The 17,043-nt window shown below is 48.6% G+C and overlaps 1 protein-coding gene across 1 annotated transcript in view; it reads right to left on the bottom strand.

The window, feature by feature from the left end:
- Window positions 1–625: 625 nt before the first annotated feature.
- Window positions 626–17,043, bottom strand: part of GPC3 (glypican 3) — a 139,256-nt gene continuing 122,838 nt past the window's right edge. The window contains exon 8 of the mRNA XM_058032627.1: window positions 626–1,783. Within this exon, the coding sequence (XP_057888610.1) occupies window positions 1,608–1,783 (176 nt within the window). The 3' untranslated portion in view covers window positions 626–1,607. The remainder of the gene's footprint in view (window positions 1,784–17,043) is intronic.

The following is a 17,043-nucleotide window of genomic DNA, read 5'->3' as shown; positions in this document are numbered from 1 at the left end:
CTGGTGTGGATGGGACATGAGATTCTGAAACCCTGGGGACAGCTCTCCAACAATTAACCATCAGGTCATGCCATGGGTTAGCCCAGATCTGCTCCTTTGCATCAGGAGTGGTGAACAGTGAGTTAACAATTTTTGCTGTTATTTTTTTACAATCATCTCTCCTTCTGCCACAGACCCAAAGCACTTCACACAATCCCAAGGCTTCAAATCAGAGTCAGACAGGTCAGCCCCACCACTCAGACTGGGTAAAGTTTCCACTCTCCATCTGACTGCATGGTTTAGAATTATCTACTCTTTCCTAAACATAAAGCTGCTGTAAAAGAGGCCTGATGCACACAAATATTCGAAGCATGCACGTGTGTGTGAGGGGGTGCATGCACAGTACGTGCACACGCTGCAGCTTAAGATACTGCAGACAGAAACACTCTAGTAAAGGCAGATCTTAAACAGAAATATGCAACCATCTTGGCCAGAAACCAAACCAAGCCCAGCCCATTCACTGAATCAGACCAAGCCAAGTCCTGGTGTCCCTGAGCCGGGCACAGTTGGTGTCCCCAGGCTGCCCACTCTGGTTCAACACAGGCTGCTGTCTCACACACATGGGAGGCCACTGCCAGGGCTCCACTTAGAGAGCAACCAATCTTTATTTTAGAGATAGCTTAAGTAAAGGAACATGCAAAGAAACACATGAGTAAGAGTCTCATCTGCCTCAGGCTCCTGTAAAAGGCTGTAAATCCTTTTCTTTTCCCCTTTCACAGCAGGTTGGCCAGTCATTGTTCACCCTCAGAGCACAGAGTGTACATCCCTCCTTTGGCTGGGGCTGTGCTCACAGGTTTCCCGTGGGAAAGGAGGTGCTTCACTCCTGAAGAATGAAGCCAGGCTGTTGCATGCGCCACAAGGATGCTGGTGGGGATCAGCCAGCTGCACTGAAGGGCTTCAGGACCTGGCTGAGGGCTGAGCAGCAAAATCACCTCCAACCTGCCATGGTGCAGGTGGGCTTTGTGCCCAGGGGAGCAGATCTTCACCACAGTCCCAGGGCAGGACAGCTCCTCTTCCATAGCATCTTTCCTCCTGCCAAGTGTCTGATCTTCTCTCTCCCCTGTCTTCACATGCTCTCTGTTATGTCCTGATCAGATTCCCAGGGGTGAGACTTGAATTTGGAGTAAGTACAAAAACCGGTTGAACTACAGAAAAAATCTGTATTAAGTCAACTTAGGAATCAGGGGTATGATATGTGCTGAGAGTATTTCATGAACCACAGGTGTTCTGTACCCCATGCATGTTTGAACAACTCAAAATGAAACATGGTCTTCACCCTAACAGCAAGGGAGACCTCAGTGTTCAAAAACTGTGAAGAACACAATTTAATATGAACCTGCTTATATTTAACAGGATTATCTTTAAAAAGCACTGTTAGATATTTACTAGTTTGCCATGAACCAACACTTTTTTAAATCTGGGGTTTTTTTCTCTGAAGAGTCTTGAAAAACTGACTCAGGGCATTTGTCCTGTTTTTGGAAATGTGCATATATTTCAGAAGAGGTTCCAAATATCTTCCTCACTGAAAGAAGGCATGGAGAGACACAGAGTGATGCCAGCAGCAGTGCTCATGGCCGGTGGCACAGCAGCAGCAGGAGGAGCAGGCCAATGCCAGCAGCAGGACTGGGGTGGGTGGCTGCACTCCCTGGGTCGCTGCTGGGGACTGCAGCTCCATCCTTGCTTTGCTGATTCAGGAGCTGCTTATTTGCAGAGATGTCATCCATGTCCAGGTCATAGGCCAGCTCTGAAAGCAGAAGGAGAGAGGTGTCAGTAACTCATGGTGTGTGTCAGCATTCTGTCACACAGCACATCCAGCCCCCACAAAACTGGGGCTCTGGGGCAGCCCTGCCACAGCTGAGGGCACCTGGGGCTGGGTGCAGCCAAAGGCGTCACAGATGGGCCAGAAGAGCTTAGCAAACATCTTGTCATCCTGCACCCACCAGTCTCAGCACCCTACACCAAATCTTATTCTTAGGGAGACCAAAAAATCCCAACTGTGAGGTGCTCCAGTAAGAAAACAAAAGAGATAAGGGATGTGCCTCACTGGAGAGAAAACTAAAGAAATAAGGGATGTGCCTTACTGGAGAGAAAACTAAAGAAATAAGGGATGTGCCTTACTGGAGAGCTACTCCCAAGGAAAACCAGCTGAGCTTGGAGGGGGTGTTTAGCAATGCAAATTGTGTCTGCTCCCCAGGCACAACAAGGATGCGTGCAGGAGTGAGGAAATCCTGGCGAGCACCAACACTTCCCAAACCCAGAGTCAGCAGCAGGCCTTGCTCACCAAAGCCTCCTGGCTCCTGCAGGACCTGGGGAGCTCTGCATTCCTGCAATCTTACATAAGAGTGTGCAAAATATGCTCCTTATAGCACTGAGAACACATCCCATCCCTGGTCCACCTCATCAAAGGAAGGAATGTGAATGGATCAGGCACCCTGGGCATGCTGGTGTTGCAACAGGGAGACTTTGAGATGAAGCACATGTGGGTTCCAATCCAAGAAAGCATCCAGTGTAAAAGTTTTGACAGCACTGGCAGAGGAGCATGACATGAACAGAGGGGAAAGCTTGTGGGAACATCACTGGCTACAAGGGACCTGCTGGGCAGTAACTCACAGCTGCCCTTGTCTTGCTGGGTCAGGGAAGAATAAAGAATTCCAAATTGGCAATGTGGAAAGGCAAGACACCAGCAAATCTCAGGGCCAAGAAAAAAAGATGCCATTAGCCAGATCTACCTGAGTGGGTGGACTCATGCATGTTCTCAAGGCAGTGGGGCCCCTGCTTGTGCTGCTGCCATCTCCTTTGGGATCCCAAATGGGAATCAGGTAAGCCTGGTTTGTCTCATCCTCAGAGCCTGGCCTTTGGGGTTGGAGGACACTGGTGGTTTCCATCAGAAGAGACCCTTTTTCAAGATTTTTACAAGCCTCCTGGATCACCAGCATGTTGGAAAGGTTTGGATTGTCCCACCCCACCCCTGAGAAAGAATCCAAGAGACTGAATAAGCCCTCTATCTAAAAAAATGCCACATCAATCCAATGAACACCACTGCCAAGGCAAACAGGCAGTATTTCTTAATCAAAAAATACCCAAACATTGCAAAACAAAAGCAGAAGGATGTTAGCATGACAAGTGAGTCAGCCCAGGCCATCAAAGGAGGTCAGAAAGGGCTCAAAGGGAGCAGTTATCCAAGCACAGAGAGGGCCAGGTGCAAGCAGAACCCGCCTGGTAAACAGAATTCTCTAGTAGATCCCCACAAACACTGCAATTCCTCTTTTCCACAGCTTTCCTGCTTTTCCTCTAAGCAGCACAGATATGCTGCTGTCCTCTGGCACCGCACGCCCACGGGAAGAACAGGGAGAAAGGTGCCACCTTGAAAGGGATGTGCTGGGACACTTTCCAAGCACAGAGTGAACAAATCCTTCTGGCACAAGGCATGCTCAGGCTTCAGGGCACTTTGGGAACAGCCTGCCTGCACCACCTTCTTTTCCCAAGCTCATTTCTGGAGAATAAGTGGAGGGATTTGGAGTTAATACAATCACAGCAGATTATTTCACAGTTGGTTGTTTGACACAAGACTCCTCAGCTGGCACAGTGTTGGATCACAACCTGCCCTAGTGTGTTTTGGAAGGTATTTCCACACATTACAAAGGCTCCTGAAACCTAAAAGATGCTCCATGGGGTCACAGCACTGTCAGGCACCCACAGGCTCCCAGACCTGTGACCATGAGAGCTTTTGGGGCAGGATATTCTCTTACTGGACATCCTAGCAAACCTAAAAAACTCTCCAGGAACTGAGTAACTACTCTTGCCTTCCCTTTAGAAAAGAAATTTGAAACAAAAGAGTGTTTCAGCAAGGTCCTTAACAGCACAAAGGGTTTTGACGGCCCCATTTACAGTCTTGTTCTGGGATGTAATTTATGAGATTCGAGTTCCTGCACGGGTCTCAATGCAGCAGCTGAATCCCGTTGGAAATGTTCAGCCAGTACCAAAATGAGTGTTCCAAACATATTCTCTGCGTGGGAAATTTTCCAATTCTGGGATTTCACCTCAACTTGAGTAAGGGTGAGTTTTTAAATCACAGCATTTCACCCAAATGGGGATGGTGATTCTCTCACTATTTCCTTCTGGCCAAATTAAAGAGAAGGGAACAGAAACCCTCTTGTCATCAGAGATTAGAATGCTATTTTCCTCCCCTTAACTGCTTCAGAAGTTTAGTGCTTGGGTGTGCCATTTGTTTTCACTGTTCCTTCCATTGTATCCTATTCCTTATTTGTGCCCAACTGTATTTTTAGGCGTGATGGATTTAGCCAAGCATCTTTTATTTTGTATTAATAATGGATCTGTAACCCTTGTAAATCCCTTTCACTTAACTCCTAATGACCTTTGCTACTTCAGAGGAAAGGAAAATAAAAAGTATGAGCCTCTAGCAGACCTCAGGCAGCCAATCCAGGCAATAACAGCATTAAAAATACACATCACAGAATCACAGAGTTGGTAAGGTTGGAAGGGATCACAGTGACTCATCTGGTCCAAGCTCCCTCTCAAGCCCAAAGCACAGGGTTGAGTCTATCTCCAGTGAGGGACACTCCACACCCCTTCTGGGCAGCCTGCTCCAGTGCTCAGTCACTGCACAGTAAAAAAGTTCTTCCTCATATTCAGATGGAGCCTCCTGTGCATCAGTTTCTGCCCACTGCCTCTGATCTTACTGCTTATATTATTGATAATAAACTTTTTTCAAATCCAGGAACATAAATTAGCAAATGTTCCTAACCAGGTAGTTCTTGAGAGGGCTCCATCATAATTTCCAGCCTTTTTTAGGATCCCCGGTTAGACCTGGTCACCCCCACATCCCTGCCCCCCACAGCCTCTAGGAGTGAAGGAGCCTCAGCATCAGGGATAGAGCTGCAGGATGGCTGCTGGGGTAACTGAAACGAACATTCCACATACTCCATTTTGGCCACATCCACCGAAACTTTGCCTTTATGCTGCAAAATAACCTGAAAGAAGGTGTTTCTCTGCCTCCCCTCTACCCAGCATTAAACATCTCCACTCCCCCAGCTCTGATCACCCAATTCACTGGCATCAGCTTCCCAGTACAAAGTGGCCCTTTGGCCTGCAAAGCCTTTCGGGGGGAGGGCAGGAAACCAGAAAAATCTGTTTCTGTTTATAATCAGAGTCCAGGGGGTATTACCAACAATCTGCACTAATTACAAATTCAATCTTCACTCATTCTGGTCCCTCTTGTCCTCTGGGCTGCAGATTAGATAATCCCTTTAAAATAATAGTCCATCATTAGCTGTGCTTTTCCCTGCCCCTCCTCACGCAAGCGAGCCGGGCGCTTTCCCGGCATCCTCCCACAGCTGCTGAAAGGTCTCCAGCCGCACACAAGCTGGACCCTCCGGAAGCATCCTTTGTCACCAAAGCCCCTCTAACACAAAGCTGCTGTGCTGTGCTCCCAGGACAGCCTCAGCTTCAATGGCCTCGCAGCGTGGAGGACAAAACGCGGCGCCAGCCCCGCAGCCCGCGCTCTCCACAGCCATGAAATAAAGCACAGGCATTTTCCCATGGATTAGGGGAAATGCCTCCTGACTCTGCCACACTGACTCTGCACAAGCTTGTTGGGCAGGGATCATTAGAAAGCTCTTCTTGCTGAACCACGCCAGCTTTGGAGGTGGCTATAAAATAGGGCTGGACTGGGAGGAAGTTGGGTTGGAGTTGGGGTGGAATGTCCCATGGCAGCTGGCACAGCAGGAATGAGGAGGAGGAGTACTGGCACACAGGCTTTGCTCTGCCAAATCCAACACTGCCTACCAAAACACCCCTTTTCACCCCCAAAATGGACCACACAGGCTTGAGCAAAGAGCTGCTAGCAAATGTCTGGCCAATGACCTCCAAGAGCCCTGCTGCTGCAGGCTGGCTCGGCGGCTGCCCAGAGCCAGAGCCAGGGAATGTCATCCCCAGCCAGGCATCTGGGCTGCCTGCCTGCCAAGCCTGCCCCAGCAGATGGTTCCAGCCATGGACCCAATATAGCAACAGAGCCAGAATGGATGGCCAGGCATGAAATCTGCCTCCCCTGTCACTGGACAGCTCTGCCAGTGCCTCGTGCAGCCGTGACGGGATCTCGACACAGGTGAAACCACGAAGCCTAACACAGCATGTTCAGCCAACAGGGCTGCTGTGGTGATGGCCCTGGTTTGCACATGATGGAAACACTGCAGTGTGAAGGGAATGGATTGTGTTTCCAGTGAATGCAAAACACATCAAGTAGAAATGTCACAGACAGGAAGGGCATCTGCCAGCATCTGCCTGCATCTTTCCTTCAGGACTGTTTTTTCCCAGGAAAGCATCTGCTACCATTGCCACTGAAAATGACAAACTCCAGAGTGCGTTGCTTTGTGTAATTTTTTAAAGCAGCGAGCATCTCCAGTGTGGGGAAGAAGATGCCAATAGATGCAGCAGACTGGCTGTCTCCAAAACAGGACAGGATTTCTTAAAGGAAGAGATGCTTGAGTCAAGCCCAAACTGTTCACTCATTAAAAAGTGAAGCATAAGAGCCTGTGATTCCACACACCAGTCTGCCTCACCTTGGCTCCCAAATCTCTCCTTCTCTACAGCACCAACCATTTCATTCTCACAGGTGTTTGCACCTGAAATGTAGAAGAACAGTCCAATTTCATCCCAAACACTTCCTGGAACAGCACAAGCTCTGCTGGCTTCAGCCTGCAGTTATCTGTTCTTTTCATGCAAACAGCTCCCATTACAAACACACCCCTGCCTCCCCAAAGGCAACACCTGAAACCATCCATGGGGTTACATGGCACAAACAGCCACAACTGCATGGACACAGCCGAGATTCCCAACATGCTGCTTCTCCAAAACACCTTAAACTCTTCCAAACACCTAGCCAAGCATGGTTTCATCTCATCAGGGAGGTTTTGCCCTCTGGCTTATTACCATTAAAATCCTGGAGCACCAACAGGTTTGCCAGTTGTCTTCTTGCACAACGAGCTGCAACAGCCCAGCCGTAGGTGCGGCCGCGCCGCTGTGTAATTAAAGCATGAGCCAGGGCTGGCTGTGGTGCTTGTGTTGGCACAGATCACTGAGATGGATGTGCAGCATGTGCATGGTCTTGTGCCTCTGCTTCTCCACCTCCTCCACAGCAATTTAGGAGGTGCGGCTCTTGGCAATATGGATTTGGAAAAAAAAAAGAAGAAAAAATCCAGCTCAACATCACCCTGCTGCCATCGGCAACATGGCCCAGAGAGCCTGGCATGGCTCAGCAGCAAGGGGTAAAACCAACTTCCTGGGCAGAGACCCAAAGGAATCAGGTTTGGGATTGCTGATGTGCAAACCAAGACTTTTCCCCCGCCTGCCTGTTTGCCACCTCTGGGCTGCTGATGTGCCAAAGGATGGCCTGTGGCCTGCAGCACATGTTCACCATCAGCCCAGACACCACAGGTACCACAGATACCACCACAAACCCAGCTCCAACAGGGGAGGAAGCTCCCCAGGATCAATGCTCTCTGGAAGGCAGCAGTAAATTGATTTGGTGGGACCCCGATGTGAGGAAGGCCCATCTCAGTCCCAGCCATGGGTGTAACCAGGTGCTGTTTGGGGTACACGAGGCACTGAGGCAGCCAGTATGCACACCCTGGCTCCCCAACCTCCAGCACTACCAGAAAAGTCTCTCCACACACATCCACAAGCTTTTGAAAGGACAAAACACCCTGAAAACCCAAGACAGTGTACAGGCAGAGGGGCTACACCATGACCCCAATTCCATCAACTGCTCCATCCCCCCACCTTGGCCAGAGGCTGGTGGCAAGGAAGGGCCATCATTTATGACCTGAGCCTATGTTTACTTTGAGAATGTACTCGTTACATTCTTTGCTCCTTGGTTTGTTCTAGATCTACCCTGAAGAGAATCTGGCATCTGCAATTGCATTCCTCACTTTCCCCTTGGCAGAGCGTGAAAGAGTTTCTGAACTGCACTCGCGGAGCGGAGCCACAAAAACGTGTTTAGCAAAATGCACTCATGTAATCTATTAAAAATTAACAAATCTCATTAGCATTATTAATTGGAAGGGCTGGAATCCTTGTACTTTGCTGATGAAGCACCATTATCCTGGTCTGATATCCAGATGTAGAGTCCAGAACAAGAGCTGCTACCTAAAAGAGCTTAGAAGAAAAGCACTGAAGAAGAGGGAGCTAAACACATACAGCCAAAAACATCTGCAAAGACAGGAGTCAAGAAATAAAAAGAGGAATAGCTGTAAACAGGAGAGTATGAATAGAAGTGAAATTATTTAAGTGGCAGCAATACAAGACTGGGTCAAGCAATGATCCTGCAGATCCCTGAGTATCTCAGCCCACCCAGATGTCATTTCTTCCTGCTTGGAGACCTTCAAGATCTAAATCACAAAGTGATCCCTTCTGACCACTCTGCTTTCACCTGAGACATCTCCGTACATTCTTGATTTTGGGAAGTAAGATTCTCAGTGACAGCAGAGCAAAATTAAATGCTTCATATTCCCTCTAATGACTGAAAACAACATACTCCCAATCTAAGTGAATTTTTTTCCTTCGTGTTTTCTTCCCCAAAAGCTCCTGGATATGACCAGGAGAGGAAGCTCTTTCTTGCTATGTGTTGGCCTTCAACTCTCTAAGCTCAGGACATTCAGGTATTAGCAGGAGCTGACAAAATGCAGTCCTAAGGGGAATGCAATGGTCGCTGCCTTCCAGATGTTAGCCACTAAAAGCAGCCCTCAAGGCAGAAGGATGTTTCTCAATGCTTGATTGGAAAGCTCATGGTGGTGTTATGGCACCCAGGAACATCTGAACCTCCCTTTGTGACTCACTGTGAGAGGAAACCAGCCCTGGAAGTGCCCAGGCCACAGACACCAGGGAATTGTGCATTCCTGCTTCAAGTAGGCAACCAGGAATGCGCCTCTTCAGTCAGAGGGGACAAGGACTTTGTGCAATGTCTACACTCAGTGAAAAATCCCTGCACATCCACCAGGCTACAACTCACGATGCCAAGGGAAATATCTCGAGTGAGATTTCAGGTCAGAACCCAAGAGTTTGGGTTGTGCATGGACACCCCAGCTCAGCCCACAGCAGAAGTGGCAGGCAGGTTCATGCTCCATGCTCCTCTGCTCAGCCTGCCTCTGCTCCTGGAGAAACTTCCTGAGGTTTGGTGCTCTGGCACTGCCAGGGTCCCCAGCATGGAGGGACAGCCAGCTCCCCCTTCCATGCCAGGGGAATGTTTGCATGGAGCAGGAGCTGAGGTGAGAGAGCTGCCAAGGCAAGGGAGCCACGTGGCAACAGCATCACCTGGCTTTTCTCATTGTATTAACCTGCATAAATAAACCAATTTTTAAAAAATCCTGGACCTGCATTAAAACAACATTAAAGTGACTGTAAAAATGGAGTAATGCAGAAGGTCCTGGGAAACATCACCACACCCAACTTTTCCACTTCATATAGAAGAAGGTTTGGGTTCATAGGCTGAATGTTTTAACAGCTTCAGGAATCTTCCCTGCACTGGAAGCAGCCCCAGGAACAGCCTCTGTAGTCTGACACCAGGACCTGGCTTTGCACTGCATGGCAGTGAAGAAAGACACAAATTAAGCCCACCTGCTCACTGGGTGCCTGTAACCTCTGACACAAACCCTGGCTGATTTCTGCTCCCTGCCCCTCCCAGGCCAGAGCAAACCCTGACCCCAAAGCACTGGAATGAGGGTGCAAAAAGCTGGATTGAATGGTGGTGGCAGCTCCAATGGGAATCCCAGTGTCACCCCTGCTGAGCACCAGGACAGTGTGGCTGCAGTGCCTGGGCTGTGCTGGATCTCTGCCATCACACTGGCACCTTCCTGGGGTCCAAGGGCATCCCTGTCATGCTTGGGACCATGCTGGAGCTCAAGGAGATCACCTGGACTGCTCCCAGTGCAGAGGGAGGGAGCAAGGGATGGAGGGGACTGGCCCTGAGCTCCTGCTGGCATCTCCCCAGGACAGCTGGTACTGCCACAGGAAGGTGCCAGGGATGAGGACACACCGGTCATGTGGGAGAATCCAAATTGTTCTGGGGACACCTCCACTGACCCAGCAAGGAGGTGACAACTCAATAGGGCTCCAAGGCCCAAGCACACAGCTGCCTCCTTCTCCATCCTATCTGAAGCAATCATGGCTCTCTCTCTCAGGGATGTCACAATCACAGTGGAAAATCAAAATAAAAAGGCTATGTAATCCAGTTTGTAAATCCCTTCAAAATCACAAAATCCTCTCTAAAATGGATTACAGAGATTAGAGATAAGAGTTTCCTGGAAATCAAGAATTGCATTTCTGCCTCCCCCATCTCTTCACTGCCTCAGAAAAAGAGCCTTGCTTGTGCCCCCCATCCCACCTCACTCCTTCCCACCATCATCCCAGCCTTGGAGAGCAAAAGCAGCACCCTAAAAACGGCAGAGCTGTTTCTACCTGACTTTGCCATAAGCAGTATTTGGGGGCACAATCTGCTGCATGTACCTGAGCCTGTGGACAAGGTGGGATGACTGCCAGGTTCTGCAAGCATCCATCCCTACTCCAAACAGGCTCCACGTGGTTGTGCAATGTGCTGCCATGGTTTGTGAGCTGCAGGACTTGCACCCAAATCCTGGGGGTGCCCAGGAGAAAAACATCCTCTTAAATCAGGAAAATCACCAATGTGCCAGTGGTGACAGTGCTACCAAGAAGAGAAAGGTCAAACACCCATGTGGGGATGATATAAAATTATTTAGCAGCCATGCCATTATTAGTCTGATAGATTAAAATCATCATTTTGTTTAATATTATTGACACAAGTATCCACAGTTGATGCTGGTAGGACAATTTTCTGTTGGGAAGTTTTATTTCGTGAGAGTTTTTGCCCTTTCCTTCTTATTGGGAACAACAACAACAACAACAAGGGATTGCAATATTAGCATTCCTGGCAGAGCACACATTCAAGTTCCTGACCTGTTATTGCTCAAGGACTTCTGCAGCTGCAGATGCCTGTTTGGAGCTACAGTTAGGTCACTTTGAATGATGCTCACAGAATAAGGATCAAAACACTCACAGCTTGATCAAAAGGACATTTTATGAACATTGCAGCCCGAGTTAAGTGCTGATGTGAATACTTAGGTTTGCCCTTATATTACCTCAGCTCGGCTCTAATAAAATTAACACCCTTTTAAATAATGCACTCAGTTTTATTTGTTTCATGTTTTTGTGCCTTATGGCTTTGAAAACACATTCTCAAAACCCTCCCATCACACTGGGAATGTTTAGCTGTGTTGGGATCTGCAAATCAACATCTTTGTACAGAGGAATAATAAGAGTTGCACCTTTGTATCATTGTTGCACCTGCTCTAACCTGGATTTATCCACCAAAGGTTGGGGTTTTTTTCTGCCCACAAAAGAGGGTAACCAGTCACACTCTTTCTTTTCCCAGGAACAATTACCACCTGTAAATAAACAACTAAAAACTGAACTACAAGCACCGGCAGCATGAATTCTCCTTTGTAAAGAGACAACAGAAAAAACAAAGCAGGGGAAAATCCAGTCTCTCCCCTGCATTTCTCTTGCACATTAAAGGCAAAATGAACTTACCAGTCCAGGACAGGGGATGTCTTATTGGTGCAATACAGCTGCTTAACTGTTCTTTAGAGATATTCATCTCAAAAGCCAGAACAGAAAGAGCATTTTCCCCCTTTTTATTTATTTATCTTTTTTTTTGTGCCAACTCACCTTAGCTGAAAAGCACATTGAGATTGTAATTATGGGAAGGCCTCATCTAGTAGATTTGTAAACTCAGCTATCGGCTTGAATTACTGGAATTAGCAAGGCTAATTTAATGTCACTGTTCAAAATAGCTCAGATTTGGAATTTCTTAATGGCCTTAGGAAAAGGAGTCTTTATGCATACTGCAATCTAGGCTTCATTCTTAGACTAAATTCCTTCTCATAGATTTTGTGAATGCCCTGTTTTGTAGCCAACACAAACTCTGTCCAGTAAAATAATGTAAGGACTCAGAATGAAAAGAGATTAGCTGTTCCCTGCTCCTGTTATTTTAAAGCAGAAATAACTTTGGCTTCTACTGATTCATAGACAAAGCTTGAAATGCAAAGCATGCTCAACTCCAGAGTCAGCATGAAAAGGACCTTAAAATATTCCCGAGTGCAAGTAATGGACTTATTAGAGGGATGAAAAGAGGCACTTTTCACAGAATCCCAAGCTCTTTAGTCCTGTCATATCAATAATCTTGCTTAAGAATTTCGTTCCATTTACATTTCTTTCCCTTCCAAATATCCTGCCTGACTCCTATGAAATACAACACTTAAGCTTTTAAAGTGTTAATTTATTTCTGTTAATGCTTGGTGGTGTAAAATGTCTGTGGATCACCCAGAGTGTGAGTGATGGTGCCACGAGGGGGTGGGACAGAGAACAATTCTGTGCACTTATACACCTGAAAATTGATAACTGAGGAGGGAATTTTAAAGACTTGGTTGAAAGCATCTTCTTTAAATAATGGCATTTGATTGTGCTGGAACTCAACATACCTGCAATCTGTTGCATTCTCCTTTATGTTCATGTTTAACACTCACAAAAACAATGCTGACAGCAAGAAAAAAAAAAGCTTTATAGATGTCAGGAAGGAAATTTGCCTAAGCTCTCCTAAGCTTCCAAAATATATCAGTTTTTAACCCTGTTTGCCTCGACTTTGAAAGATAGTTTACTCTAATGCCAGCACAAAGCAACTGGTGACAATTTTCCCTTTTGAAGAAATTGCTGAAAAACAAAGGGAATTCAGGAACAAATCACCAAGGTTTGTGTGGCATAGCAGGGAAGGAGACAGAGATGCCCCCTTTTTAAGGAATTAGGGGACGTTTTTTTTTCCATTTGGCTCCAGAGGACGATTTGCACTGGTTGGGGACTGGCAGCATGGAGAGGAAAGATGTTTTGGGCTACATCTGCCCATGGCCTCCACAAGACAGCACCAGCAGAGAGCAGGAGACCCCAAACCCTGTGACAGGATGAGTGGCTATGCTGAGATGCCCATGCCTGGTGTGTAGGGCTGGCCAGAGATGATTTTCATAGACCAAAGCAGATTTCACACTGCCCAAGAGACTCTAGGGTCTCAAAGCACACCCCAGGCATTAATTACACCCTTCACTTTGAAGAAATTAATTAAGCACTGAAACCTTCTGGTCCCTGAGAGCCAAGCACAAGCCTCCATTCACTGACGGCTAAAACTGAGCTGGGTTGTGGCGAGGTTTCAGGAACATTGACAGGAGAGCTGAGAAAAGCACCTCTGAGTGCCCTGAAGCAGCAGAATCCTCCCCCCAGGATACTTCTAATTCCTCTGGACACGTCCCAGCAGGTCCCCATGGGAAGGCAGCACTCCAGGTCTGGCTGTGGATCACTCCCCATGGCAAGGCAGGGAAAGCTGACACACCAGGGGCAGTCCCATCCCACAGCCACCCTCCAGGGCATCCACCCAGCCCCTGCTTCTCCTCAAGAGCCCCTGACATGAGCAGTCATTTTTCCTAATGACAAACTGGACATCCCTGATGAGACACCCACGAGAAGTAACAGGAGCTGCTCACACCATCCTGGTGGTTTCCTTGTGTGCCCCTGGCTGCTGTGTGACCATTCCTGGGTGAGACATCCTCCAGCTTCTCCAGCTGCAAGAGGCACCCCCACAGTCCCATGGGAAGCAGAACAATGGGCAGGCACCCCAAGATGCTGCAGGAACCACCCTCACTGGAGCATTTGCTGAGCTGACTCTGCACTGGAACAAATCCACACAGTGACACGGCCTCGGTCACTCTCCTGCAGTGCTCTAGGAAAGAAACAAAACCCTCTCTGCTCCTGATTCCCCTGTTCTGCTCCATTCAGGCTTGCTGGATGCCTCCCCATCTTTCTATCTGCCTGCATGACTTTGTGTCCTCTCAGAAGCTGGACCAGCCATTTGTCCAGGGCACTCACAATGGATTGAGAGGAGCAGCCTGCCAACCCACAAACATCTGCTGGCCCTGCTTCTTTTGCAATAAATGCCTGGATAAAATAGGTGACAAGTGCATTAAAAACATATGCTACCTGTGCTGCAGAGAGCTGGAAGGCAAAGGGGATTGCCAGCCCCTGCAGCTAACAGAGAGTGGTGGCTGTGCTGGAGCTGCAGCCTGGGAAACCCATTAGGGCCACATGGGGTGTCAGAGTGAAACAGGAGCGCTGGGCTTGCAGGGCAGGAGGAAAATTCAGAGACCTGGAACAGCAGGAGCTTCTCAGTGCATGCCTGCATTACCCTCCCAAAAGCTGGAGGAGCAGTGAGCAGGCACACCTGAGCTGCAGGCGAGGCAGAGGCACAGAACCCCCTGAGCATCCCCTCCTGCTGTGGGGAGATGATGCCCAGGGAGGGGTTCCTCAGAGCAGGGCTTGCTCCAGGGGCTGCTCCTGTTAGCTCTGCTTCAGGGTCAGTGCCATCCTGCAGCCATCCAGTCCCCCAGTGCAGGTTTCAGTGGGATGGAGGGGATTTAGGAGCCCCCAGGCAATCCCATATAGTTACCCTCTATCCTACATAACAGAAGCTGGTTAAGTATTTTTACAGACAGGTTTCTGCTCCTGAGTGTGAGCAACTGGTCAGGGTGAACCTTAGTTATCAGCAACCAAAGTCATGCTCGAACCTCTTGCTTCCCAACCCAAGCACAGCAGTAACTTTTGTTCAGTGTGAAGCAATACTGCCCTGCTATGTCCTTATTTTGGGATCCTTTTGGGTACACAGGAACTCTTTTTCTTTTATCCACATTTTCTAATGAGTTCTGGCGGTAGGAAGTTGTTTGTAAATCACACAAGTATTTGTTTTACTGGAAACATCTGCTTTAACACATTTGTCTTTTTAAAAAGGCAATTTTTTTTAAACAAAGGTATTAAGCTGCAATGTAAATTGGGCACATCTGTTTATGAGTCACTGCAATCGCACTGCCTCTAGTGCACAGATCACATGGATCTCCAGGGGCCTGATCCAGACAATTACAAACTCAAGCTTGCTCTGCTCCCTATTCCAGCTCTCCTCTTCCCACAGCACTTCTGCCTGATTTAATAAATTAAGGCCACTAAATAAGAGAGACCTATTTAGTGTCTGCTAATAACATTAGGTGTCTGGCCCAGCAGACCAGAGAGTATCAACAAGAGCCTGAGGCTGGTGCTGCAGCCCAGAGGCACCTGAGGGCCAAGTTCAGAGGAATTATTTATAGAGGGAACCACAGGCTGCACCAGAGCCACTCTGCCCATGGTGCTGCACCACCTCTGCTGCTCAGGGCTGCCACAAAAAAACATCTGGAGAAGCCAAAGAGAGGGAAAGACATCAGCTGAACCTCCAAGATCCAAACCTGACCCACCAGCTGGTATTTATCCACTGCAAACAAGGTCAGCAGGGCTGGGGGACTGGTCTGAGGCCCAGGAAAACCATTGAGCTCTGGTACTGCAGTGCTAGGGAGCATCCCTGATGGTTCTGGGGTAAATAAAGCAATGAGGGGTGGGAAGGGAAATCCAAACCAGCAATCCAAACCTGACTGGAGAGGGCAGATTCAGGATCTCCATCCCCACAAGAGCTGCCAGACTCCAGGGCAAAGCTTTCTGACTGGCACCAAAGCCCAAATAAAGCTACAGGAGTCAGGAAGGGACACAGGAGGGAATGGTGCTCAGATGCTCCCTGAGAACAGGCACTGAAGCACAAGTGGAAGTTTGCTTCCACAGGGAGGGGGAGAGGGGAACATTTTGGGTATAAATGCATTCCTTCACATTCCCTGCACATGCTTTAGCAGTGATTTATGTGGACAAGGGAAGAGATACTGCAGGCTGTGTTCTGTGATGACTTTGGGGAGCACACAACCTTTTTTTTTATTTACTTTTTACTGGAATGATCTACAGAGAAGCAGAAGAGGACAAGCAAACATACCAAAGCTGCAGAGCAGCCGGCAGAGAGATATCAAGGAGACAGAGGATATTACTCAGATTCTGATAATAACCACTGGCTCCCACCTGCCAACTGCAGGCTGTCTGACACAAAAAACTCCAAAAACAGGCTGGAGCAGATGTCTGCCTCCCTGTGCAGGAAGTGTCTCCAGTATCCATGAGACACAAGCAAAATAGCTTAGAGTCCAGCAATTTTTCAGACTCGAGATACTGAATTCAAACAGGAAGGAGGGAGGAAAAAAACAGCAAAGCAAAAGGATGTGTCTCACATTGCAGTTGTAATTTACATTTTAGAAATCCTGCTGGGACTCCTGCACTGGACTGAGGCAGTGACAGATGGCCTGGCAATCTGTCCAGCTGCCAAACCTGATGCTCAGCAGCCACTGCAAACCATCCATCCCTGCACATCACAGAACCTCCAAGGGATGCAGCAGCAGCACCGTGGGCACTCAGTGCTGCACAGGGCCCCTCTCACCCAGCAAAGAGCCAGCCCAAGGCAGCAGCTCCCACCTGCCTGGAGATGGGATGCACAGAAACAGGGATTCACCTTCCAAGAAGGAAGGTGAGGGAAGAAGGGAAGGGAAGGGAAGGGAAGGGAAGGGAAGGGAAGGGAAGGGAAGGGAAGGGAAGGGAAGGGAAGGGAAGGGAAGGGAAGGGAAGGGAAGGGAAGGGAAGGGAAGGGAAGGGAAGGGAAGGGAAGGGAAGGGAAGGGAAGGGAAGGGAAGGGAAGGGAAGGGAAGGGAAGGGAAGGGAAGGGAAGGGAAGGGAAGGGAAGGGAAGGGAAGGGAAGGGAAGGGAAGGGAAGGGAAGGGAAGGGAAGGGAAGGGAAGGGAAGGGAAGGGAAGGGAAGGGAAGGGAAGGGAAGGGAAGGGAAGGGAAGGGAAGGGAAGGGAAGGGAAGGGAAGGGAAGGGAAGGGAAGGGAAGGGAAGGGAAGGGAAGGGAAGGGAAGGGAAGGGAAGGGAAGGTGCTGCTGGGTTTGCATTCCAGCTCCGTGCTGGGCACAGCCCCAGCTCCTGCAG

The sequence above is a fragment of the Melospiza georgiana genome, chromosome 12 (genome assembly GCF_028018845.1).
Source record: "Melospiza georgiana isolate bMelGeo1 chromosome 12, bMelGeo1.pri, whole genome shotgun sequence".
Classification (NCBI taxonomy): Eukaryota; Metazoa; Chordata; class Aves; order Passeriformes; family Passerellidae; genus Melospiza; species Melospiza georgiana.
This window is presented reverse-complemented; position numbering and strand designations above follow the sequence as displayed.